At 42.8% G+C, this 26,076-nt stretch overlaps 1 protein-coding gene across 11 annotated transcripts in view; it reads left to right on the top strand.

Moving 5' to 3' along the window:
- The window catches only part of Tmem63 (transmembrane protein 63), an 84,601-nt gene extending 58,758 nt beyond the window's left edge, over positions 1-25,843 (top strand). For 6 of the 11 annotated variants that reach the window (XM_045745521.2, XM_045745520.2, XM_045745523.2 and 3 more), the window contains 2 exons: positions 731-1,027; positions 23,272-25,843. In XM_045745521.2, the coding sequence (XP_045601477.1) occupies positions 731-1,027; positions 23,272-23,517 (543 nt within the window). In that variant the 3' untranslated portion in view covers positions 23,518-25,843. Of the gene's footprint in view, positions 1-730; positions 1,028-4,909; positions 4,986-7,619; positions 7,704-23,271 lie in introns of all 11 variants that reach the window. The other 5 variants (XM_069325278.1, XM_045745524.2, XM_069325277.1 and 2 more) reach the window with 3 other exon arrangements.
- Positions 25,844-26,076: the final 233 nt, after the last annotated feature.

Genomic DNA, 26,076 nt, shown 5'->3' with positions numbered 1-26,076 from the left:
TTTTCTTCTGTACTATGGTCATCAGGAAATCCCCAGGCTCCCCTTTGCTTCTATTGAGAGGGCAAGATCCTGTCCCTAGTCTGGTAGGTGCTCTTGAGTCATTAGAACCTGGTGTGGTACCTCAGGTATGAAAGCTTCCAGGGTGGGTAGCTCAGGAAGGTACATGACCATTTTCTTATTTTAGTACTAGGTTAATACAATTTAATAGACAATTTTCTTACTAAGCATAATGACATAAACATGGTTACAGCATAGCAAAATAGGGAGGTTAGTTAAGAGTTTTGAAAAACTTTCATAGTGGACCCACACCCAAGAAAAGTTTGGAACAACTGGTTTAGTGTAATTATCTCCATCAGTCACTAATAATCATGCTAATCTCTTACAATATGGAGTATTAGCAGATATTTATCTTGCAGATACAAGAGAACTAGTAGTTTTGAACAGATCAGTTTCTATGCATATTAATTTTATTATTCAATGCTTTTTCTAATGAAATTGTAATTCCTTCTGCTTTTCTGGTTACAATATTAAGCCTATTATTTATGCAATTATATTAATTCTGATTTTTAAAATACTGATATGTTGATTTGATCATTTAGGTAAATAGATCCATTTCCATACTGACAATGTCTTAAATTTTTACAAAAATGTCTGATTTAGTGCAAATAGATAAGATATTAATTACTCATAACTCAAAGGTCAGTATTATGAGTCAATAATTTTCTTGTAGAAGTTTGGCGATGGTCAAGTGAATGGTGACTTGGCATCAGTAAGCGATGATGGACATGATGAGGAAATTACTACAACAGAAGTGGCATGTCAGTTTGTGCCTTCTGTCCTACGAGATGCCCCCACCGGAGTTGAATCCAGCTACTCTTTCATAGCCCAGCCACGTAATTATGGAACACGACCACGAGAGGAGGATGGATACACAGTAGATAGTGGCACTATTATGAATGGTGATGTAAGCCCAAAAACCAGAGAAAAAGAAGAGGCAGAACTTTACCAGGATTATTCTCAGCCAAAGGTGAGATTCCTTAATTTACTGTTTACAGTAAGCTCCTTGTTTGAAGTTTCTGGTTTTACATCAGTAAAATTGTTTCAATTGATTGTTGACACATCTTATGTTAATCATTGGTCCCAGTTCATTCATAAACACTACTTATAATTCATAAAAAATCTATGCGAGAACAATAGTAATTTTTTATTAGTCATTATATTAATATGTATATTGTATAAAGTTAATTAGTCCGCCTGAAGCAGTATATCCACTCAATGTTTTTATTCCCCTACTCTGTTCATAATTAAGTGAACGTTAGTACTTCCCCAGAAAGAGTATACTCATGAATTATGCACATTTTTACATATTTGTATTTGTGATACATACTAAAACTCAATGCCTTGCATTCACAAATAGGAAAATGCTGGGCAATCCATTGTACAGTACTATATATTTATAGTACTGTACTTACCTTCCCTGAGGCCTAAGCAATTATTTGTTCCACACACCCATAAGAACTGAAGTAAATTGCCAGCCAAATTGTCAATGTAGTGAATGGGCTCGGTTATCCAAAGTCCGTTGAACCGAATATTTGGGTTATCTGGCCAATATTAGGTCCGGATTATGTCTGCCAGATTTTGCCAAATTCCGATAACCAGAGATTAGGTTACATAAATTTTCAAGAACTATACATTTCAAGATGTACAGTATCACACAAGAAGACAAACAACAATGTAAGCTAAAGTTTCTCTTTTAAATTATATTTTTGATTTGTCATTTGTGTGGAAATAAGAATTATGGTGGTTGTGGTACAAAAAATTTTGAATTATTTATGTTTGGTTTTATTATTATTATAGATTATTATTTTTTTATTTCCCATGTAATAATTCTGTTTATCTGAACATCTGGCTTATCTGGCTAGATGTCCTTCTCATATAGTTTGGATAAGTATAGTATAGTATAAGACAGTATATTGTTAGTGTATTGTACTAATTAATAGTCAAACTGTGTATCTTGATATAATTGCATGCAATGGCTCATGGACTGTTATCACTTCATCAGCATGTTAGTAAACAATATAGCAAGGCATGCATATTAATAATCACAAATTTGTATCTTTTTATGTCATTATAGAATAGCCTATTGACTTTTGCACTTTATATATAAATTCAAACTAAAGTACAGTATAATATTCTGTTTTTCTTTATTATTGCATAGTGCAAATATAACCTTTGTACTAATTATTACAACATACAATTATAAACAAAATGCATTTTTAACTCTTGAATCCTGATTGTGTATGACTAAAATAATGTACACAAGCTGTTGAATAGTGTTGTTGTCATAATTTGTGCATTTCCTTGTTTTGCTTAATTCATTTTGATGCTGCTATTTATATGACTCTGGAAGACAAAACATCCAGGTCTTTGCAATACTTTACTGTCTCATTTTCATTCAAGTAGTGTTTGTATTACTTCAGTACTGTAAATTTGATTATGATAGGGTACAAGTGCAGGTTGTAGCATGGTTAGTTTTGGTCAGCCATATAACAGCACTACTGTGGCGGGGAATAACAGTGGGTGCCTCTTCCTCCTGTGATTGCTCTTGGCTCTGACTACACTCATAGTTTAGTGCCATATGATGGGCTGCTCCTTTTTCTCAATTTTCTTATTTTCCTTTTTATAAATATTTTTTTCATTCTTTCCTCCTATGTCCCCAATTACTGTTATGCATTTTTTCCATCTAATGTTTCTTTCCTCCTGTTTTTACTGGTAATGTTCATGCTGAAAGCAGTCATCATTTTATATATTCTCATATCTGGATGTAAGCAAGTGACTGCTACTTCACTTGGACAAATAGCTGAACTAGCATGTAGAATTCTTTTGACAGATGTTTCAAGTACTACTTCAATTCATTTTAACTTCTGAAGGTATCGTCTGAAATGTATAGAGAATATTCGGTACGTGACCACCCCTTAAAGCCGTTCCTAATATTTGGTGAACTTTTCATCTTGGTTACTCTTCAGTTAAGCTCTGTTGTCATTCCTTTGGACTGGATTATGCAGTCAGGATATCTCAAGAACCTGCACTGGTGCAACAGGAATATTTTCAAAATGTCCCTGTTGAGTCATACTGGTGCTATGGAGAGACAAGCAAGAGTATTTAGTTCAGCCAGTTGGCCCACCAACTTGCTACCCTAGATTGCACCAATATTAAACCAGGATTTCTTGAATTGTTCCTCATCACAATCTTAATGGTGTCTTGTAGTCAGTTTAGGGCAACAGAGACTGAAACTCAGAATAACTGACCTGTACTTATCCTTAAACAAAAATTCCATTGTACAATGAGTTTATGCTCAATATGGAAGCCTTTTGTGGGTTGTATACAAGTTATTTATGCATAGAGTATCACAGAACCATGATATACACAAAACAGAGGTATCTTCACAGAACGAAGATATCTTTCATTGAACAGAGATATCTTCTCTGTTCTGGTTCAGCATGCATCAGCTTCGTTCTGTTATCACTAGGTCGTGCTGTGTGTCAGTCTTTTTTCTACCACAGGCCTACCACACCCTTGCCTTAAGAACATAAGAATAAACAAAATTGCAAAAGACCAGTTAACCCATACAAGGCAGTTCCTATTTATATTCACCCAAATTCATTCATATACAGTATGTGTCTAATCTACACTTGATACACCTCATCAATCCCACATCAATTATGTTACCCGGTAATTTGCTCCACAAATCAACAACCCTGTCCCAAACCCGTCTTTATCCAGCAAACAGATATTTACTCTTAGGTGTGAACAGGTTAGGGGGGTAGCCAACCCAGGCATTTTGTTCATGCTGTTGCCTGGGGTGGAGATACTGGTTGGTTGATATTGGTCAAGACAAATATTTTGCTTCCCTGTATTCATTTGCTGTGATGTAGCAATGTTTTTTCTTAGCCGATTGTCCCAACTTTTTTTATTTGGATAAAATACTGGCATTTGCTTCCTCCATATTCTCACTGCCTCAAGTTACTGTATTATGTCCAAGCAAATAATTAGAAAGAAGGGAGCTATTATAATAGTTTTCACAGCAGCTTTTTTTTGTCTGCATATAACTTGAGATTTTTAGAATATTTTGCTTTTGTCCAAGTATTGCCTTCTGATGATTTTCCTGGAGGGGGGCTGGATGGTGGTTTCCTGTAGCCAACTACAAATAGCAATGTCACATCAGCCCCGGGAGTCCTTAATAGCATACTGGAAACCTTAGTCAAAACCTGGGCCCCCCCCCCCTCACAGAGGCACAGGGAGTAGGGAATTCTTTACAATCACTCTCATCAAAGGAAACATCCAGAAAGTAAGTAAAGCAAAACAGGCACGTGCAAGGTTCATAGAGAAAAGACAAATGAAACTGCAAATGACTTTACAAATGATCTACCCAGTTATAGCTGACCCCACCACCAGGTGACAGCACCCCAGTAGCTGCTGGCTCCCATGTTAACACTATTCAGTCCTTCGCCTGATGTCCTCCTCTGAGAATCTCTCCTCAAGTGTTTAGGTTTAGTGTTGGCTTCATCTGCAGGTCTTTACAATCCCTTTCTTATTGTGTGGACTTTGATTTTTGTTCACCTCTAGCTGCTAACACCTCATTAGGGCGTTAGTTTGTTGTTACTGGTTACAGCTTCTCCTATGAGGGCATTGAGATTTAAATTTTGTTTGTTGGTTCTCATTATGTCTTGTGTCAGTGGGCTGTTGCTCTTCTCCATTGATCTGTTTTCAACAAAGGCTGAATCTTCTTTCCGAGCCAAGGCCACTTGGTCATTGTTTTAACCAAACTACTACTCCTCCAATCAGAACTTAAATCCAGCCTAGGACAGCATGAACTTATGTCAGCTCTAATGTTGCAAGGTCTTTTCAGGCCATTCTCACAACACCATCTACAGGAAGGGGCACCCTGGATAATTCTAAATCTAGTCCTGAAATACCAGCAAAAGGTACATTCCACTTTACCCAAACACTTCCTTCAACAAATAATTGAAATTGATTAGACTGCCAAGTATTTTGCTGCTGTTTCTTAAACTAACCCTCTGCTAGCTGCCCAACTGGCCACTAATGCTACTACACCCTGCTGGGTGCCCGCTTTTCCAATACTGCTGCCACTTATCATCAACTGAAAGTACTGGTCTTCTACTCGAAGTTAACCAGTACTTCTACTCAACTTCTTCCCAGACTTCCCTGAGTGTAGTCTCAGGGTCAATGAAGGACCTCTCAATTAACTGAGAGTTGCATCATCCTGCAACATTAGTCTCTTGTGCTTTGGACTGTTCTTTCTTGAATGCTTAATGAATGCTTGTATTCATGCTTTTTTTCAAACTTCCCTGTCCACAAAGGCAGTTTTTTTTCCTGTCAGAGCAGGATTGCATTGAGCAGGGTTTTCTATTCTTGAATTCTCCTAGCAGGTAGGGTAATGAAACAGCTTAACAAGAAAGATGAGGAAACCTTTTGTTGTTGGGAATTCTCAAGTAAGGTACGTAGACAGGGGGGTCTTTTGTTAAAATATGCTCATAATATGAAGGTGTGTTTTCCTGGAACTGGTATAGATGACATAGTGGACAAGATAGACAACATTTTAACAGGCAACGGGAACAAGGCTATAGTCTGTCTCTCGTTTGGGAAATGATGTTAGCAATGGTCGAAATGAAGAACTTAAAAGTAGGCTCAAGTTAGCAGGTACGTATGATTAGGAAAAGGTAGGGGGTTCCCATGTTATGTGGAGTTCTGCCAAGGTTTGCTATTCGTGATGAGTGGTTGTCAATGGCAATCATGGTAAGTTGCTTACTTTAAAGGCATTATTTTTGTAGTTCAAGCAGTTATTAACAACTTGGACTCATTTATTGGGAAAGGATGGTGACATTTGCAGATTTGTTGGAGGAAAGTTACCAGCTCTTTAAACAGACTTAACAGTTTGGATGTGAGCAATGGGAGAGAGAGGCTTGAGAGCTTTCAAAGGAAGACAGAGGAGCTAAAACTAAACCTTGGGGCAAAATGTCTAAATGAGAATAGGAGCAAAGAAATACATTCATTTTTCTGCAATGTGATAGGGATCGGGAAGCCTGTGAAATGATACATAAAAACAAACCAAAAAAAAAAAAATGGTTTCATGCTCTTGCTAGGCAGCAATGTTTGGTAGATTTTAAGCTGAAGTCTATGTATTTCTGCCACTCAATGACCCCACGCATCGAGAGAGAATTATAAGGGACACCTGGCAGTCGAGTGGAAGCTAGACCAAAATGCTTAGTTGATCAGAGGTACTGTATCTTCCAGCAGTGGTTCATCTCCAGTTTTTGGTCCAGAGATCCAGAGTTGTGATGTAACTTAACTAGAACCAAGAATGTTGTTGATGTTCAAAAATGCCCCTGGCTACCCCAAGAATTTGGAAAGTCTACATCCTTCCACAAAATATAACTTTACTGATTTAGCCAATGAATCGGTATGCAGTTTCAAATTGTAAGTCCTTCCACCTTCAAGGAACTGGAGATGGAGACAGATGGTAAAGAAAATCAGCTATGGATTGGTGGATATTCTTCAATTTTTTTGTAATTAGAATCAAGAGGAAGTGGGAGCCAACTAGTTAAACAGTAGATTAAAACATAACTGTAAGCATGTCACAACGTAAGAAATTTGAAGAGAACGAGGCAGCAGTTGACAGTGACATTTTCCAGCTACGTCAGACTCACCTGACAAGCCCCAGTGAAGACCTGGTTGAACTGGAGCAGATGGTTGCTACTGAAGACAGTGAAAACATCACAAATGACACTGTATCACTACTAGAATTTTAAGAGGCCATCATTAAGACTATTGATGGCATGGATCTCTTCACTGAACATAATGCAGATTAGTGTAGATTGCCAACAAACCCTTAATGCTTTCTTCAAGGAGGATGTGCCATAACATGGGTCCATCTTCCCACCAATAGCTCTAGTCCTCTCTCCCAAGGCTGAGAAGCTTGTCATAATTGGGTTTGCACCATGCACTAGTGAGCACACTTGCTCATTGAATTAAATTGTTATTATTACCTCTACAATATAAGATATAATTATTAAATCATGTAAATTATCAGTACAGTATTGTTCTTTAAATAACCAAGTACAGTAATGTAATTGTTATATTCTGTGTTGGTTGCAAATACAGTAATAAATTACAGTACCAGGAATATATCTCCATAGGAACTATTCTATAGTGACCCCTTACACCACCGATTCATTTATCACTCCAGCTTCCCAGAGCACATTCCCCAACATTAAACGAGGTATGCATCCTTATGACAATTCACAAGGAAGCAGTGGGGTGCTGCCTTGGACAATTGCTGGTGAGGTAGTGCTTCTTTACCTGTGATGCTATATTTTGTTTTGTGAATGATGTAATGAATGGATGAGTGATATATGTAATATTTTATTACTATCAATAATCCTCCTTCAGTGTTGCTCACTTTTTTTTCTCTGGGCTAATACCTCTCCACCCCACGAACATGGTAACTGGGTCATGATAATGTATGTAAAAGTTTCGGTTTGCTAGTATTAAAAGTACATAACACAGCATAAAGCACACTAAAAATTATTTTTTTTCAGCACCTTGATGGCCTAGTTTAAAAAAAGCCTTCCTCAAAAAAAAAATGTTCAGAAGTTACTCCAACTGGGAATCTCGATGTTCTGGTAATTGTGCAACGCTTGGCTTGGATTCTGGCTCTTTATGCTCGTGTATCTTTGGGTCTGTATTGCTGAGCCTTGTGCAAGGGTTGTCGATGGGCTTTATTGCCAGAATTCTCACTTCTGCTTTTGATGCATAGTTGCATACAATTTATGCTTTTAAATTATTATTCAATCTCGTCTTATGTATCTGATGGAAGCATGTCTCAAAACTTGCATTGCGCTCAGCAGTGCTATTGGTTATTTTTCTACTTTTATTGTCTGCTGTATATTCTATGCAATACAACTTAAAAGTTAATGACTATGAGGTGCATAAGCAGTTTTGAACCTAAAATAGTCAACAGTAGTTGTATACATATGCACTCATCAAATATTGATCACAGATGAAGAGAATTTATTCTGATAAAGGAATGTCCTTATATTTGCATTTTATGTGCAAATTACCTTTTATATTCAAGCATTTTTTGAACCCTTTTAATTCTGTTTGGCATCATTCACTTCAAAGTAGCAGTTGAAATTGTCTTAATTACCAATTACTTGGTATTAGCAGTACAGTATTTGAAGTCATGTAGATACTATTGAAAGTACAGTACTGTAATTTATTATAATGGAGAAATCTATGAAAGTTTGTAATTAATAATTAATCACTTACATTGTATATCCAAGCTATATAATTTTTTATTCTACTTCTATAATTATGTGGATGATTTGTCGAGTTGGTTTCATTTATGCATTTCTAAGCGTGGAAATCAGTCTACTGCTTATTTTTATACTCGCTAATAATATATTGGCCTTATCAACACCAAGTATCAGACACAACAGCTATTGTTCAAAAATTTTTTTAGAACAGATTTTGGATATTTAGATGTACAGAAATATGATCCAATTGCTCTTATGCTTGTACTGACAACAATTTTGCAATAATTAGGTTTGGGGGTTTGATCCTTGTTGATTGTGGGCTCTATGCATGTCCTGGGAGGAGGCTACAAGGAAGGGATGATAGTAAGGAATGTGTTGACATTTAAAGTTATAAGAAATTTGCATGTGTGTGTGTGAGAGAGGGCAGGGTGTTTGTAGGGTGTGTTGTTGTTTGTTTGTAGGTGGTTGGGGGCAGAATTACCTATTTATAGCATAAAGGGGAAGAGTTAAAGCTTGCAGTGTTTCATCTTGTTTTGCCCATTTGTCATATACAGTCTTAAGTCATTATGTACTTTTCTGGAAGAAGTCCCCAGTGGCTTCTTGAAGCTATCTTGTTGAGATTATTCCATACTAAAAGGTTACATTAGGTATGGAAGCTCTGCTTGGCCTACTGGGGACCAGAGCCAGAACCTGGCCCTCCTCACCGAGGCACAGGGAGTGATATGTAGATATGATAGAACTCGAGAAGCTTAGGAATCTGTTCACCAGTAGATTGACAGTTGAGAGGCAGGACCAAAACGCCAAAGCTCACTCCCCACAAGCACAACTAGGTGAGTGAGTGACAATCTGCCATCCCACCAGGAAAAGCCTCCAGAAAGTCAGCAAAGCTTTACAGACGACTGGAAGGGTTCACAGAAAATGAAGCCTCAGAACTACCAAACAGCAACTCAACCAATTCATGCAGAACTTGGTATTCAATCAAAGTAACTCAAAACTCATTAATACTGATTATCACCACCAGGCAGCCCAGCTCCAGCTCTCAGTTGACTCACTACCTCAGTTCTGTTGCTGATTCCATAAATACTTGTACAGCTTGTAGTGCTACTGGTTTATGAGATCGTGATAAGTTGCATTGATTCAAACTAAGTGCAGGCCATCCTTGCGCTCTGTTTTCTTGAGGGAACCATTTGCTTTTTCTGGGGGGAGCCCCGTCGGCTCCCCGGAGCTTTACCGGCTGATATGCTAATGTCAGACTTTGGCATCAGTCATGTGTATGGAGTTCTAGGGCCTACCGGGGACCACGAGCCAGAACCTGGCCCCCTCAGAGAGGCAAGGGGAGCAATGGCCTATAGAAACCCCCGTGTGGTTGGAAGCATTCTATGTCTGCCATCGACCGGGTCAAGCATCCAGAAAGGTAAGCATTCCAAAACAAACCCCTATTCTGGTGAAAATTGCTACCTAAGCCGAACTAGTGAATAGAACTCTTCAACAGAAAACACGGAAACTAGTATGACGTCATACGTCACCGCGCCGCTGTCTGCGCAGCTCCCCCCTCCCCGGGAGGGGGAAGGGGGAGCCCCAGACCTCCCACGCCGGCTATCCACCCATCAGTTCTTCGGCTGATGCTATAGGCAATGGTTATGTGCTCCGGCTCCAGTGGTTGTTTCAGCACTGTACCTAGAGTGTGGTGTCTGTTTTCTAGGTGGTGCGTGAGCCGGGTGTGATTCTTCAGTACTCGGGCTGCATGCGCCTAGGGTTCCCTTCCCTAGGTGCCTTGTAAGTACTGCCCTTGGGGCTTGGGGCCACCTTCCACAAGTTCCTTGGGTCCTGCCCCTGCTTGGCCGTTTACCGCTTGGTTTTCGGCCGCTCTTTGTGTGCTCGGGTGTTCTGTCTCCCTTGTTCGCCTTAGAGTAAGGGGCGGTGTTTGCACTGGTGGGGCGCGGGGTACTGTGCAGCTTGTCTTTACCAATCATAGCGGCCGGCTCTGTTCCGCTTGGGTACGCTGTCCTCTTGCGGGGTTTTCTTTTTCTTTTGTTTATATACCTGGTGGGGGGGTCTGCCTTCGTTCTTGCCCCTTGTGTCCCTTGTGTTCTGAGTATTTCTGGTGGTACCCCCTGCTAGGTCCCCGTGAGTGTACACGTCCCGGGGGTTCAGCTCTTAGAAAGTTGTTTGGTAGCTTGGGTGCCGGTTAGCAGTACCCTGCCTGGGATTACCTGAGCGCGAGTCCTCTTAAAGTAAACGCTCGGGACCCTGGGAAACCCCTGGGGGCGCGCGGGTCCGATGGATGTGACCCCAGAGCCCCCCCCTCGCTTCCAGCGAGTTTGAGGGTTGCTCTCACCTTTTGTCTCTGGGTGACTCTCTGTTTTGCCTCCGTCTGCTGCCTGTGGGGTCGGTGACACCTTCGACCCGGTGTCCTGCGAGTTTGGTTGCTCGTTGTGGCTCGGTTACCCAGTTGTGCTAACAAAGCGGGTGCGGGCAGCAGGGGCGTTGCACTTGAGCCTTGGTGGTGGCAACGTTCTCGTGGTTTCCTCCCCGGGAGCCCCGGGGCTGCCCCGTTGTATTTCGTTTTGGGAGCTTGGGGGTGTTGGTTGCATCCACGCCCCCTTGTCTTTCCCCTGGTTCACCCTTCCTGCCTGCATCCGGTTCCTTACCGTCTGTAGGTTCAGGGCGGGGTGTTTCGTGGTGTTGAGACTCGGGCAGTCTCGGGGAATTCCCCTTCCGGGGTAGTGACGGGGGCATTTGGGCCTGTTCCTCCAGCCGTGTTGTATGAGTCTGCCAGTGGGCTCCCTTCCTTAGTGTTTTCACGGCTGCCCCGGTTTTCTGGTACGGCCGGGGCTTTGGGGGAACGGCTCGGCCCCGGGGCCTGTCGTGTAGGTTCCCGGGGCTGGGGAGGGGCTGCCTTGGGGGGGGCCTTGGCCCCGTTAGACCCCGTGGGGGGTTTTATCCCCCTCTAGGCGGGGCTTGTGGTTACGCGGAGTGGGGTCTTTCCTCCCCACTCGCCGTACGTGCTGTTGGACGTCGGCCCCTCCCCGGGCTCGGTTCCTTGGCCTTTGAGTCGGTTGGTTCCGTCCTGTGGGTGGATGTTTCCTCCCCCGCTTTTTGGGACGGTGTTTTTGTCATGTTTCCCCGTTCGTTGGGGTTCTGCGTGACTTTTGATCTCGGGTGCGCCTGCGCCTTCGTGTGCCTTCGGGACTAGTGTTGGCTTCTGTGTTCTCGAGGGTACGGGAAGGTTTTTCGCTACTTCCCGCATTATTGGAACGTCTGTCGGCTCCTAGTACTTGTCGCCCTGTTGGGCTACTTGTCGCCCGTTTGGGCTACTTGTCGCCCGTTTGGGCTACTTGTCGCCCGTTTGGGTTCCCTTTTTTTTTGGGCTCTTTGCTTCTTGGCCGGTTTTATTGTTCCTGCTTCCTCTTTTGGCTCCTTTTCTCGTGCAATAGTCCTGGCTGGCGCCTTCCCGCAGGGAGGGTGTGCGGTTCGGCCAGCGTGTTATGCGCATGCGCCGTGGAGTTTGTTTTGGTCTGGGCGATGGTTCAGTGCTGGGGTTTTGCGCCCTTTTTTGCTACAGTGCTTCGCCTCTCGTTCTTCTCCCTGGCTGCGGTATGTGCCCCTTTGCACCAGGGGTGTCCTGGTTCCCAGTTGTGGGGAGGACACCGCGGTTTTCTGTGTCATGGGTGTGGACCGCCTCCTTCGCCTCTCCCTGTTCTCCTGCGGGTCCGGCTCTGGCGTCTTCACCTGGCGGTGCTCCCAAGTTCTTCTGGGCACGGTTGAGTCGTGTCAAGTTCGAGCCACCATTCGCCAGGTGAGTTTCTGCGGTCTGGCGTCTTTTGGCCGGGCGCTGGATGCGGCGGTGTTCATATACCTGTTTTTATTTAGGTATAATTTTGTACGACTGAGACCGTTCGCACACCGGTGACTGTCCCTTTATCACCCCTTCCTGTCCCCCTCATGTGCATGTCCAACCCATGCTGGAGTCATTCAGGGGACCCTCCTTTTTTAATGTTGTGAGGTGTGGGGGTTGTAGGGTTGGTTCTGTACTCACCTGGTGAGGCTCCTGGCTGTGCTTGCAGGATTTGAGCTCTGGCTCTTGGGTCCCGCCTATCTGGTAGAACTTGCGGGATAGTACCAGCGGAGTGCAGTGGTGCTATTGGCACCTTTGGGGAACACTGTATTACCATCAGAGGTCTGTGCTTGTTACACGACCTACTTGCGAGCATAAGCCTTCTTGCTGGTTCGTCCGTGGACTTCCAGGGCGCACTGGCCTGTTTTCGTATGGCAGTTCCGGCCCGTCCTGGTTGTGGGGGTATGTGGACCGGTGGACTGCTCCTAGCAGCTGCCTGGTGGGCCATCCTCTGGCCGGTCTGGCCTGACCTTGGGCCGGGCTTGAGGTGTAAAAGAGCTCCCAGTACCTCATCCAGCAGGTATCGAGCGGGGTTTTCTCCGCCGTCGGTCGCCTGGTGCAGGTTTCTGGGCCTGCAGGGTTTTGTCGTGTCTCCGTTGGCCCTGTCTGGGGTCTGCCTGCTCCGTTCTCTGCCTTTGCAGAGGGGAGTTGCTATTTACATGTTGCATGTTGCAGTGGTGCCTGTTGCTGCTGCTGCTGCACGTGAGCATTGGTACCGTGTTTCACGGTGGCGTGTCCTTGTTCCTGTGTCCGGTTGTGGAGTGGCGCTTTGCTGCCGTTTTGTGCCTGGGGATTGCGTGGGGTTTTTGTCCCTGCCTGATTGTCCACCCCTGGTTGTTCTCCTGGTTTTTTTTTTTTTTTGTGCTTCTGCTCTTTCTTCCTGCCTCTTCTGCAGCAGGAATGTTCTGCGTGTGTTCTTAGGCGTTGGTCAGCCTGTGTCCTGTGATGTGCTTCTTTGTCTCGGTCTATTGCAGTTGTTCGTGCCCCTTGGTTCGGGTCCTGTTCTGGCGGCGACCCTTCCGCCTTCTTTGGTTTTCCTAGCTTGCCCTGCCGGTTGTTGTTGTTTTACTTTTTTTGGGGGGGTTCTTGCGATGTCTCGCGTCGGACCTGTCGTTTCTGAACTCCTGGCGGGCTTGCATGCTTCGGAGTTTTTCTGTTCGGCAGACGTTCCATCTCCTTGTGCCGCCTGGGTTTCGGTGGTCGCGCCCGAGATCTTCTCGCGGCTCCGCCTTTTTCCTGGGCTCGGGGGGGGCCTTGTCGGGGCTGCTTATGTTCTGCCTCGTGGTCTCGCCTCCGGTTGGTGGTCAGGTGGCTTCGTGGTAGGTGTCCCACCTGCGTGCTTTCTTGGCGGCAGTATGGGGTATTTTGGCGGTCCTTCCTTTTCCTGTCCCTTCTTCGGTGGGTCCTTCTTGTTGGCTTGGTTTACTCTCGGCTTGGTTTTCTAGTAGGGGTTGGGGGCCGTCGTCTTGCCACATACTGTCGCCTCTTTTCGTGCGGCGCAGGCGGAGCCGCTTCAGCTTGCTTTCGGTCTTGGTGTTGCTTCTGCACCGTTAGTCAGCTGTCTTGTGCGTCTTTCACCTCCGGCCTGTTCGTGCGCCGCTTGCACCATCCTGGTCTCTGGTCAGCGTGCTCTGTCTTCTCCTCGGTTGGTAGTGCCCCTTCGGTTCCGGTGTGTTTTTTCGTCGGCTCTTTCCTTTGGGCCTTTGCCTCTGGGGGTCGGTTCGCTGTGTTTTCTTGCTCCTTCGGTTTTAGCGTTTTGGTTGTTTGATGGCAGCAGTCTCCATCTTTTCTGGCGGGGGGTGGGGCTGCTGCATTCTGGAGGGGTCCAGGGTTTGTTGGTGCTTTGTTGGTCGGGCCGGGGGTGTGTCGTTTTTGTGTTCAGTGGCGGCCCTCTGCTGTTGTTTGCGTGCCACGGCGTTTGGGTCCGGAGCGCGTTTTGCGTTGATCCGGTTCTGTTCTTCCCGGTTCGCGGGTGATGGTGTCCCGGGTGGTCAGCCGTGTTCTTGCGGCTAAGCTGCCTGTGTTCTTCCCTCATGCCTGTGGCGTTCGTGGCTTCGCTGCTCTCGCTGCCGTCTGGGCGACGTGGCCTTGCAGTCTTTCGGGCATGGATTTTTGGTGTTCGTGCAGGGGCCTTGCTGCTCGTGGTTCTCGTGTTGTTCCCGGGATTTTCGGGGCTGTGGCGCCTTGGGTTGGCATTTGCTGCCGGTTGTCTCGCCTCCTTGGGGGGTGCGTGGTGTCCGCCTCCCGGTTTTGTCCCTTTGACCTTCCTCTGTGGGTAGTTAGCTCCGGGGAGCCGACGGGGCTCCCCCCAGAAAACCAGCGTTGAATGTAATGAAACGCCATTTTCTGGGTGAGACCCGGAGGCTCCCCGGCAACCCTCCCTCCCTCCGGTCGGCGTTTTTCGCGTGTTTTGACATCCAGCCTCAGAACTGATGGGTGGATAGCCGGCGTGGGAGGTCTGGGGCTCCCCCTTCCCCCTCCCGGGGAGGGGGGAGCTGCGCAGACAGCGGCGCGGTGACGTATGACGTCATACTAGTTTCCGTGTTTTCTGTTGAAGAGTTCTATTCACTAGTTCGGCTTAGGTAGCAATTTTCACCAGAATAGGGGTTTGTTTTGGAATGCTTACCTTTCTGGATGCTTGACCCGGTCGATGGCAGACATAGAATGCTTCCAACTACACGGGGGTTTCTATAGGCCATTGCTCCCCTTGCCTCTCTGAGGGGGCCAGGTTCTGGCTCGTGGTCCCCGGTAGGCCCTAGAACTCCATACACATGACTGATGCCAAAGTCTGACATTAGCATATCAGCCGGTAAAGCTCCGGGGAGCCTCCGGGTCTCACCCAGAAAATGGCGTTTCATTACATTCAACGCTGGTTTTTTGTTCCTGTAATCAGCATAGGCTTCACATGCATGTTTTAGGTCCAGCTTGTTGTTTTGCTCTTTTTGGCATTTTGGACTTCATGTGTTCAAGGTTTTCTTCCCTGTCTATCCACTAATGCTGCCCGTGCACAGAGGTCTCTTCATTGGTGTGTTTGCCCCCCTAAGAGGCCTGACCACCAGGGAGGAGAGCCTCAACTGAAGCAATTCACGAATCTTTGATTTCTCTTCTTGAGGTGTTTTTTTTGTTGTGTTGGGAAACACTAATGTTCGTGCACTTGTTTACATGTTTTGCCATGGTTGCCACTCATATCCCGGTAGTTTGGATTGCATTTCATGTCTATTCTTTTGGTGAGCAGCCCTAGTGCCTAGGGGTTTCTGCTTGGTTACCATCCTTCATGCCCTGCAGTTCTCTGATGTGATCTGTATGGAACAGCCCATTGACACACTCTTGTTGAATGTAATTTTGAGTGGTGTTCATTGTTCTTGCAACAGGATGATCATCATTAAGTTTGTCTTACAACTTTAAGTCCTGTAAGTCCTTTGCTCTCACTGTGGTCTCTGCTTTGACAGATTCCATTTCCCATTTAGAGGCATTTCAGGCAGCTGCATTTTGTGAGCTAAGTTCACTTACGTCTAGCATTCACAGCATATTGATCAGCTGGATGCCCCAGAGTTGGCCCCCCATGGTGTTTAGGGACCCAGAATTGGAAATGCTGGTGACCTTCAGCATTCTTGGTGGATGACTTCTGGGCTCGCTCACACTTGGCTACAGTCGTGCATTTTCTTGCCCTTGTGAAGCCTTTTCTGATTGCTCCACAAGGACGTTGATTCACTCGGCTGGGGTGCAGGTGCCTTGTTGCTTGCCATGGGAGTTTCAGCAGCTCTTCCCAAGCTGTTTATGCCTGTGTTCCAGGAGGCAGTTGGGACATTCTACTCTCCCCATCTCATGTGTTGGCAGGCTGTGTTGGCCCCATCATTAGATTCAGCTTGGTCCTTGGCCCTTTTTTCCATCACCCCTTTTCTCAACTCTCTTTCTGGAGGATTATGTTGCATAGTTCTTGTCTTTTGTGATGGCTGTATGTCATCATATTTCTCACTTAATTTTTACTTGGGGTTCTCTTCCTCTATTTCAGAGGTGGTCTGGTAGTGCTGGGATTTTGCCTGCTGCTTGTCGAGGTAGACCCCTTACTGGAGTCACATTCGGGGTTATATTTGCTGGCCCTGGCCCTGGCCTTGACCACTGGGCTTGAAACAGCGCAAAAATTTTTCCAATAATCTTGTATTGTGTGTTTTACAGAAAGTTTCATAAGCAGACACAGAGCTAAGAACACATACAATTCAGCCACAATAGTGTCCTACCATCCTGTCATACGTGAAGCAGGTAATAAGCCACCTGCAATAAGTTGCAGTTGCAATGTATACCTGTTGGTTTCATCAACAAGATGTTGCATGAACGGCTCATCAAAATAAACCATAAAATATTCACTTTCACTCATATCTTCTCCTGTATATGATAAAGTGGGTGCAAGACCAACATCAGTATCATCAAATTGTGGTTTATGCGGTACAAAATTATCACATTCCTCCCTTGTGAATTCCCCTGTACTTCCTGTACTGGCATAACTGGCATAGTACTACCATCATAGAAGCCGCTAAGACTCTGTTCATCTATGGTACTTGTATCAGAAGCAGCATCACTAAACCCAGAAAATGATATATCTATAGTATCACTTTCTTCAAAAATTGGAGATGACACAGGTTGTGATGATAATGGTGAGGGCGATGGCCTGAGAGGCCACAGCATGCCTGGCGCTCGCCCTGTACTGGATATGCTCGCTGTTTCACTTGTATCCGACACTTGTGTTAGGTATTTATCGTGCCTTGCTTCATCAATATCACTATCCTTCTCTTCTTCAAACCATGAGGTCGAAATTTCATCATCAGAGAGCAATCTTTCAACACCGTGTCCGACAGGGATTTGGGAGTTGGAGGGGCGTGTGCCAGCCATGGCTGCTCACTCAAAACTGACCCAACCTGCGGCCCTGGGGCATGCTGGGAATTTTTTTTCAAGATGGCTGCCACTCACTGGAAGTCTCAGGCATCCATCTCGTGCCCAACATCCGAGTGTGTGTTTTGAATCTTACAATATCCTAACATTGCTCCTGAGTCGGGTGGTGCAACTCCATATCCCGTGTTATGTCGGGTGGCGCAGTGCAGTGGTTAAGCTTTAAGCAGTGATTCGTTGGAGATGCTACTAACACCTGGGTATCAAACAACTGTTGAAGAGCTAAAGAACTCTCAGGACCATAAGCTGGGGTTATCATTGAGGTAAGGGAAATGTTATAATATAAAAATCTCTAACACTGAGGCAAACTACACAAAGTTATAACATCACCTGAAAACATCCAATGTTTTCTAGAAAAAACAAGCAAAGCAATTTGAAAATGTCACCTGATAAGTAGACATGGGTAACAACCTTGCAACAAAACTTTTTCTTACCACTGGGATAGCAGCCCAGGTCATTGGGGATTGCCGCCCACCTATAGAACTACTGTCCCTGTACTATAAAAGTCTGATTCATTTGTCAACAGAGGTGCACTAGATTTGGACTTATCTTCTTGAGACATTAAGCAGTTATGTTAGAGGTAACCTCAGTAGCTTCCCATGACTTATATGCTGGTGTAGCCAAGCACTTAGGTGCACCAGACCTTGTGAAACCTAAGCTGTCTTACTGAGAGCCAAAATCCTGTAGGTGTCTATCTGTCTGGCAGACTGAGACACAGAGATAATCGGTAAAAAAGAACATGAGTGGACAAAATGAAACAGAATGAGAAAAACACACAGACAGGGTTGTGTGTCTTGTGAATACCTGTATTGCTGTGGTACTAAAGCCAATACACCAGGGAGCTGGGTGTATTGAAGCAAAGACGTACAGACTGAATTGACCAGGGCAAAGAAACGAGACGACAAGAAGAGGTAGGGAGAGAAGGAAAGAGAAGGGGGGATATTTGAAGAGATAGTAGAAAGGGGGATGTTGAAATGAAGGAAGGGGAAGGGGGAAAACAGGTGAAAAGGTTGGGAGAGGAGTGGGGTGAGGGGAAAGATGAGAACAGATGGGGATAAGGAAAGAGATAATGGAGGAGTGAGGACGGGGGTAGAGAGATCTGGGTGCAGCTGGGTAATCTTCCTCTTGTAAATAAATAAATAAAACAGTAGGTGAGCAAGGCTGATGATAGTTACCTTTGGCAAACAACTCCTAACCTTTATTCACCATACAGCCACCAGATGGTGGGCCAGGTAACTCTGGGTCCTAGCCGGCCATCTCCCTCACTCACTTGCTTGGTGCAGTTAAGTGTGTACCTGGAATAATAGTTCTGCAATGAGTCTTATTTTTGCTCCATTTCTGATTCACAGTTGTGTTTATTTCCACCTACATTGCATGTTACCTTTATACTATTTTGCTCCAGCTGTATGGTAGCGTTATGTTTCTTGGTACCTATGTTGTGTTTCCTCTGTTCCACCAGAGGTACCTTTATTGAAGAGCTCAGGTTTCTCCCATGTGAGATACTTTCTCTTGAGTCATCTTTTCTGCAAGTACTGTAGTGTTTGGAACTAGCTTCTCTACAGCAAGGCCTGTTGTTAAGAAGTTGATCTAGTTAGCTGTGTGCTTGTGTGTTCATAGTGACTGGACATTGTTAATGTACATTTTGGTGCTTTATGCTTTAGCTAGGTGTGCAAGTCTTCCAGTGCCAAGCTAATTGGGTCGGGGTTAGATGTGTGATTTCCCGACAGTTTCATTAGGACTGGCAATCCTGCCTGATTGCATAATAGTCCTGACAGCCAGTACCTGTTGTGTTCAGGTGGTTTGTTTCTCTTGTATTCTTGTTGGTTTCCCCTGCTGATTCTAAGCTGGCCTGTGCTGTTTGCAGCTTCACTAGTTGTAATGCTGCAGGTTGTATGTTTTGCTCCTTTCTGTGTCATGGGTTCATATCCCAGTCACACAAAAAAATAGAAAAGGCCTTGTTCTCTAATTATTCTTTTGAGGTACTGTACATTTTTTGTGTATATTCTGAACTCTTCTGGTGCCTTCCCTGTGGGTAGCTTCTTCACTGCTAAGTTTGCCTAGTTTTGATGGCGTGTATGTGCCTAGGGGACCTAGGGTTTGGTGTGCCCTAGGCTCTCATGTGGATTTTTTGTTTTCTTTGGGGTCCATACCCTCATTTTATAGTGTTCTTGTATTGCATATAGCACTACTGTAAACTCACATTCTGATTACACAGATTAACAAGAATTAATTAGCCATTCTCCAAGGTAAGTGGAAAATAGTATTTTCTCTTTTCTTAAAATTTTCTATTTGCCCATTTTACTGTAAAGTACATATAAAATGCATTGCTTGTACTTTATATCATTTTGTTGACTATGCACACAAATGTGTTCTGTTATGTGGGTTCTGAAAAACCAATAATTCTGCAATAAATAGCAAACAAAAATTGTGTAATACTTAATAGATTAAATCCTTGTTAAAACAGAACAGGTCCAGTCCTAATTAGTTTGAGTCATGTGCTACTTTACAGTACTGCATTGTTGTCTGGACTGGCCTTCAGTAGCTCCCTGGTGTTATTGGCTTTAGTACCACAGAAATACAGGTATTCACAAACCAATCAGGTCTCTAGACTTGTGTAGGACCAGAATCCAATAGTCTCATAGAGGTGAGGGGAAGCAGGAGATCCAAGATACCAGAAAGTATAGACACAAAACAAATTTCAGTACATATTTTGATTAAATTAAGAACAGATGGAAATACTGTATAGGAAACTTAGTCTCATTGTCAACCATGCTCTAGTAACCAAGCACACCACCAGGTTGCATCTTAGGTAGCCCAAGGGTATGCCTGCCTGACTACTCACTCTGTGTCAGTGGTCGCCAACCTTTCGGAGCTTACGGATCACCAAATTCATAATTTTAAATCCTGCAGACCATTAATGCGAATCCCACGGTCCACAAACAAGAAATGGTAGTTATTAAAGTCAAACTATTCGATGCTATTAAATATAACTGTTAAAGAAAATACACGGTTACATACAATACACAAATAAAATTGTCTGGGGGACCACCAGTGGTCCATGAACTAGCGGTTGGCGACAGCTGCTCTGTGACTAGTATCAAACACATCACTATTCCTCTGAATAGACCAACACTGTTTTTTGAACTTAGTGGGGTTGTGTTCCTTGTGTCTTTATTGTTTGGCAGAGTAAGGAGGGGAAGACATGTTTAGTACTTAATTTTAATTTTACATGAGTACCTGAGAGCCACTAACACTAGTGGCCTCGACGAGAACAGGAAGCCGGCGGCTTGTCGAAGGTTTCCTCCCCATTTGCCTTGATGATCTTTTCCAGCTGTACTTTAAAAGTTAAAATTTTTATCATTTACGGCTTTGGCGGGTAGGCAGTTCCATCGGTTTATAATACTGTGGGTGAAAAAGCATCTCCTGTTCTCAGTCCTACATTGTGGCTTGTTGAGCTTGAAACCATTGCTCCTTGTTTGTGTTATCTATGACCTTTTGAAGAAATTTTCTGGGTCAACATCCTCCAAAGTGTTTAGTATTTTAAAACTTTCAATGAGATCTTCCCTGTCATACCTGGTTTGCAGTGTTGTTAGCCCTGTGGCCCCTCAACCATTCCTCTCACGTGAGTTGAATTTTACTTCACTATTGTGTCTTCCTTAAGTTTTGCCTTGTCATGATGAGGGGAGGCTCACATACAACTCTCGGGTTGGTGGGGATTGCATCGGCCCCCCCCCTCTCCTATGCTTATTTGGGCATTGCACATGCAAAATGAAATATATGTAGAGATTCTATTTGGATCGTCGAACCACCTGCTGAAGGAATCGCCCATGAGGGGCCATCCTAGGAGGCTGGTTGGGTGTCCAAGCTGGGACAAGAGGGAGAAAGAGGTCATTGCACTAGTATAAGAAAATTTACGATTCAGTAGGGCTAACCCCAGTTTAAGAGGGGCACCACTTGGGATGATGTACACTTATTGCATTGGCCAGGATTCAGCCCTCCTTTGCTGCCCTGGTAGGTGGTATCACTTGGCTCCAGGGCTCAAACTTTTAAAACTAATAAATAAACGACTAATTAGTAATAAAACTAAACGACTTGAGCACCTTTGAGTTTAGCAATGTCTCCCACCCTAATTTCTCTGAACTTGCTCCTGATCTTTCCGAGTATCCTGTGCACTTCTTTCCTTAATTTTTCTTTCTCCTTTTTTTCTGTTATCTCTGTTCTTTGCTATGTCTAATCTTCAATGGAATATACATGGCTTTTATGCTAATTTTCATGAAGTCCAACTTTTTATCTCAGTTTTCATCACCTTGTGTCTCCAGAAGTCAATGCTTGGTGCTTGTCCTGGTCATTTACATGATTACTTATTTCTCTTCTCCACTCCAGTTTTTGCAGAGACCCCTAACTCATCTCTTGATCCGGAATGGTATTCTCTTTTTCCCCTGACTGCTGACAAAGCAGCATTTGACTGCATTTTCAGTCAAATGTTCCATTCTCTACTGCCTGTATCTTTGTGAATAAGTGGTATACTGTACTGTGTGTTCTATTTATTTCCCTTTCCTTCCCCCCCCCGTTCCCCCCCCCCCTTCCCCCCTACGGTAGAGCAACGGTCTCGCTTCATGCAGGTCGGCATTCAATCCCCGACCATCCAAGTGGGTTGAGCACCATTCCTTCCACCAATCCCAACCCAAATTCTTATCCTGAACCCTTCCAAGTGCTATATAGCTGTAATGGCTTGGTGTGTTCTCCTAATTATTTCTTTTTTAGAGGCCTCGTAGCCTGGTGGATAGCGCGCAGGACTCGTAATTCTGTGACGCGGGTTCGATTCCCGCACGAGGCGGAAACAAATGGGCAAAGTTTCTTTCACCCTGAATGCCCCTGTTACCTAGCAGTAAATAGGTACCTGGGAGTTAGTCAGCTGTCACGGGCTGCTTCCTGGGGGTGGAGGCCTGGTCGAGGACCGGGCCACGGGGACACTAAAGCCCCGAAATCATCTCAAGATAACCTCAAGATAACCCCCCCCCCCCCCTCCCAACATATCTTAAACACCTCTTGGACTCATTACCCACGCCTGTACTTCTTTTAGGTGATTTTAGCTGTCAGCATACCCTCTGTGACAATGCTATGACAAATACCTGAGACTGGCTTCTACAAACATATCCTTTTTACTCCATTGCTTTTCCTGAGTTCCGGCAAGTCAACACGTTTCAACTCGCGCACTTGCATCCTTTCCTGTGTTAATCTTTCTGGTCCTCTTCCATTTATGTTGACCTGATGTGGAAAGTCCTTGATGATTTCCATAAGGAATTTTCCATTTCCCCATCCTTGTAACCCTCTTTTCTTTCCACCCAAATCTCTCTCTCTCTCTCTCTCTCTCTCTCTCTCTCTCTCTCTCTCCCCCTTGGTGGCGGTTTGATAAAGTGGATTGGAGTCTTCACCCTCCATGCTACTTTTTCCATCCTATCTGATCTGATCTTCTCCCTGAAGCCCTCCTTTTCCACAATACCGTATTAGATGCTACCCTCCACTCTGTTTCTCACTATACCTCCCGTGGCATGCAAAAGTGCATTCTGGCTATATGCTGTAAACGTGTTGACTGGAAAAGACACCAATGCCACCAGACCCTTGACTCTTTTGTTTTGGAAGGTAAGTGCAGTGATCCATAGGACCATCCATACAGCTAAACATAAAAGTTAGAAATCTTATGTGGTTTAGATTAGCAAATGATAATGACTACATGTTTGGAGTAGTTTTTTTTTTTAGAAGAGGGGGGTGGGCAGGAAGAAGGTGGAAGGTTAAAACCTTAAACATAGCAGTTACCGCTGCAATGTTTTCTCCAGGTTAGATGATTGAGTTTTGCTTTTATCCTTTGACATGCATGACTTCTCGTGTTTCTTAACTTTGCTTATTTATTTTTATTATTTATCCTTGGTAATTTAAAATAATTGGGAATATGCTTGTTTGAGTTTTAATTTTTTAATTTAACCAAAAATATATTTAACGCGTCTAAACATATCGGTATTTGAGTACAGTGCTTCTAAAACTCTAATTTTTTAAATAGTCTAAGCAAGCTTGCTAATTGAAGGCCATTTGTAGTCTCATGAAATGTTTCAGGTAACAACTGTCAGCGCTGAGATCAATGTTCCTTCAGTATCTCAACCACAAGTGGAAGAGGAGGAGGAGGAGACAGTATATACCCGAGCATCACCCAAACAGCCTTCCCCAACTGTGATTACAGTTGATGGTAATGTGGCCTCTGCTTCCACACCGCCCATCATTCACAGTAACCAAAGACACTCGTACTCTGCTCTTGACAACAGTGCACCTGCCACTAATGTTTAAGCTAGCTTTTAATCACCCCTGATAGAATTAGTGATTTACTTATAAAGGAAGTGATATTCTGTATTGTAACATGGCTTTTGCAAATATGTATTCACATGTTTTTCTAGGTGCTTGTAAAGATGAAGACAGAATTTACTAATTTTGTCTTTCATTGCTGCTGTTACACACAAAACAGAAGTTTGTAAGATTAACAGAGACTGATGCACACCTGAATTATAGAGAAGTTAAAGAGAGACAGCTCAAGCACAATTGACTGACAGTGATGACCATTGTAAAATTAAATTAAAGAAACATTTATGATTTTGTCAGGGTCTATTTTAAAGTGGTGATATAGAATGCTTACTGTTGATATGGCCAGTGGTTTTATACATTCTTGCGGTACGACAAAATGCATTTTAGCTTTTTTTTTTTTGTATGTAAACTTTAAGTTATGTATTATCTCTATGTACACCATCATTACCCCATTTCTGACTTTCATGGGGACGTTATACTCAATCTTAATTTAGTAGTTTCCAGTGTCTTGTCTTACTTTTAATGTACCGTATGTATACTGTTGGCTCTAAGTCATTCACCCATATTTGCCATGTGTATTAGTTCTAAAATATTTAACAGTTTTGATTTAAGTGTGTTTGTTTTAAAAAGATTTTGTAAATTGAAAAAACTTAATTCATATATAATTTGCCTCTCTAAATAATAAGTGTTGCTATACACTAATATCTTGACTATCTATACAATATGGTTTCTGACCCAATTACAGTGCATCCAGATTTCTGATGCAACTAGACAATTTTTAGATTTTTTCTTAATTAACCTGTTTTATTACTGTAGATATTAGAACAATTATTTAGTCAATATTTTAATATTTCACCAAACCCCTCATTGTGGGAAAATAAATTTTTAATTTAAAAATAGTTTGAGCATTGGCACCACAAATCTGATTTATCTAATAGAAGAAACTAACCATATTGTAATTGTTCTGGATTTCAATTTAAGCAAGGTATCACTACACAAAGTCATAGAAATACTAGTTGAAAATTATTTTATATTTAGGCAAACAAGGACACATTGACCTCAGGAATTATGTTCCTATACATTTAAGAAAATGAGGTTAATTTTGACTGCATTGGATAACAAAAGATTTATATGAATGGTAATGTATATTGAGCAATTTAAGGTTATCCTCTGGCAGATGTTTTCAAATTTGTGGTTTTAAAGAACATAATTCTCTATGTTGTAGGAAAATATTGAGCTTGTCACATGTGTGGACAACCCCCGTGAATACAGTTCTCTCTATTAAATCCAACTTTATATATTTTGTGCATAGAATAACCATATTTACTATATCCTTTGTAAATGATACATCTTGTGTTTGATAGGTTTTACTCTATATGAAAAGGAATTTGCTACTCAAAAGCGTTAGTAGATAAACCACACACATTTAGCCTATTAAGCCGTTAGCATGCCATTGAAAAGACGCAAAATTAGAATACGTGTACAATATTTAAGTTGGGTAGCCTTTGATGGCCATATTATCATTATTTCTTTGTTTTGCAGCACTAATATTTCCTTAAAGTTAGCACTAGATACAGCTTTGTCTCATAAGTGTTCTTTTGATTATACATTCATTTGGAGGAACCAAACAACATTTAATATTGTAGTGTTTACATTCATGTAAAGAAAACAATATGAATATTGTAAACCTTCGAGGTGTTTGGCACAAATCAAATGCTGATTTCTTACTCTTAGGTCTGTATGATTAATGTTGAGGCAAAGGTAGAATATTACTGTCAATCATAAATACAGACTTTGCATTAATAGAACACAAGTAACAGTTTAATGGCATCTATCTTAAGCAAAAAGGGCTGCTATGGATACTTATTTTGCATCATGTTTATTGCACACTTTAAAAAACGATATTTTTATCATTACAGTACTGTATTTATAATCTCTAAATTATTTATTTTATATTCTATAGTTTTTATACTATAGTTACTACATTCTAGTTCACAATTTTGATTAGTTCTTTAAAATTTGGTACTCATGCCTTGATATCATGGAGTAACCTTTATTTTGAATAACCATATTTCCATATTTTTAAGATATTTGTGCTTTTAGATTTAATATAAAGAATATTTAAACTTGAAATTTTGTCCTGTATGCATTTTGCAGAGGAAAATATCATGGAAATTTAGCAAGTTTATATAAGGTCTCTGAATTATGACATTCTTCTTGAAAGTTTTGAAATAACTTGTTCTATAAAATACCTTATATGTTTTAATGCTGCACCTACAACTTAAAATTATATTATGATTATATTTGAAGTTGCTTTCAGAAATTTGTCTTAACCTTCTCAACAACTTTGACCTTGCATCTAATATGATTTGAGTGTGTTGATACTAGGATTGGTAAAAAAAAAAAAAAAAAGCCCAAGCCACCCAGGTTGGGGCAGGTTGAGTTTTTATTCAATCAATAGATTAAATAATTGAAAGTTTTAACTTAAATAGAAATAACTAAGTTGGGCCAAATTAAAGTAAAAAAAAATGCTTTTTAAAGTTTTAA

The sequence above is a fragment of the Procambarus clarkii genome, chromosome 16, assembly GCF_040958095.1.
Source record: "Procambarus clarkii isolate CNS0578487 chromosome 16, FALCON_Pclarkii_2.0, whole genome shotgun sequence".
Taxonomy (NCBI): domain Eukaryota; kingdom Metazoa; phylum Arthropoda; class Malacostraca; order Decapoda; family Cambaridae; genus Procambarus; species Procambarus clarkii.
This window is presented reverse-complemented; position numbering and strand designations above follow the sequence as displayed.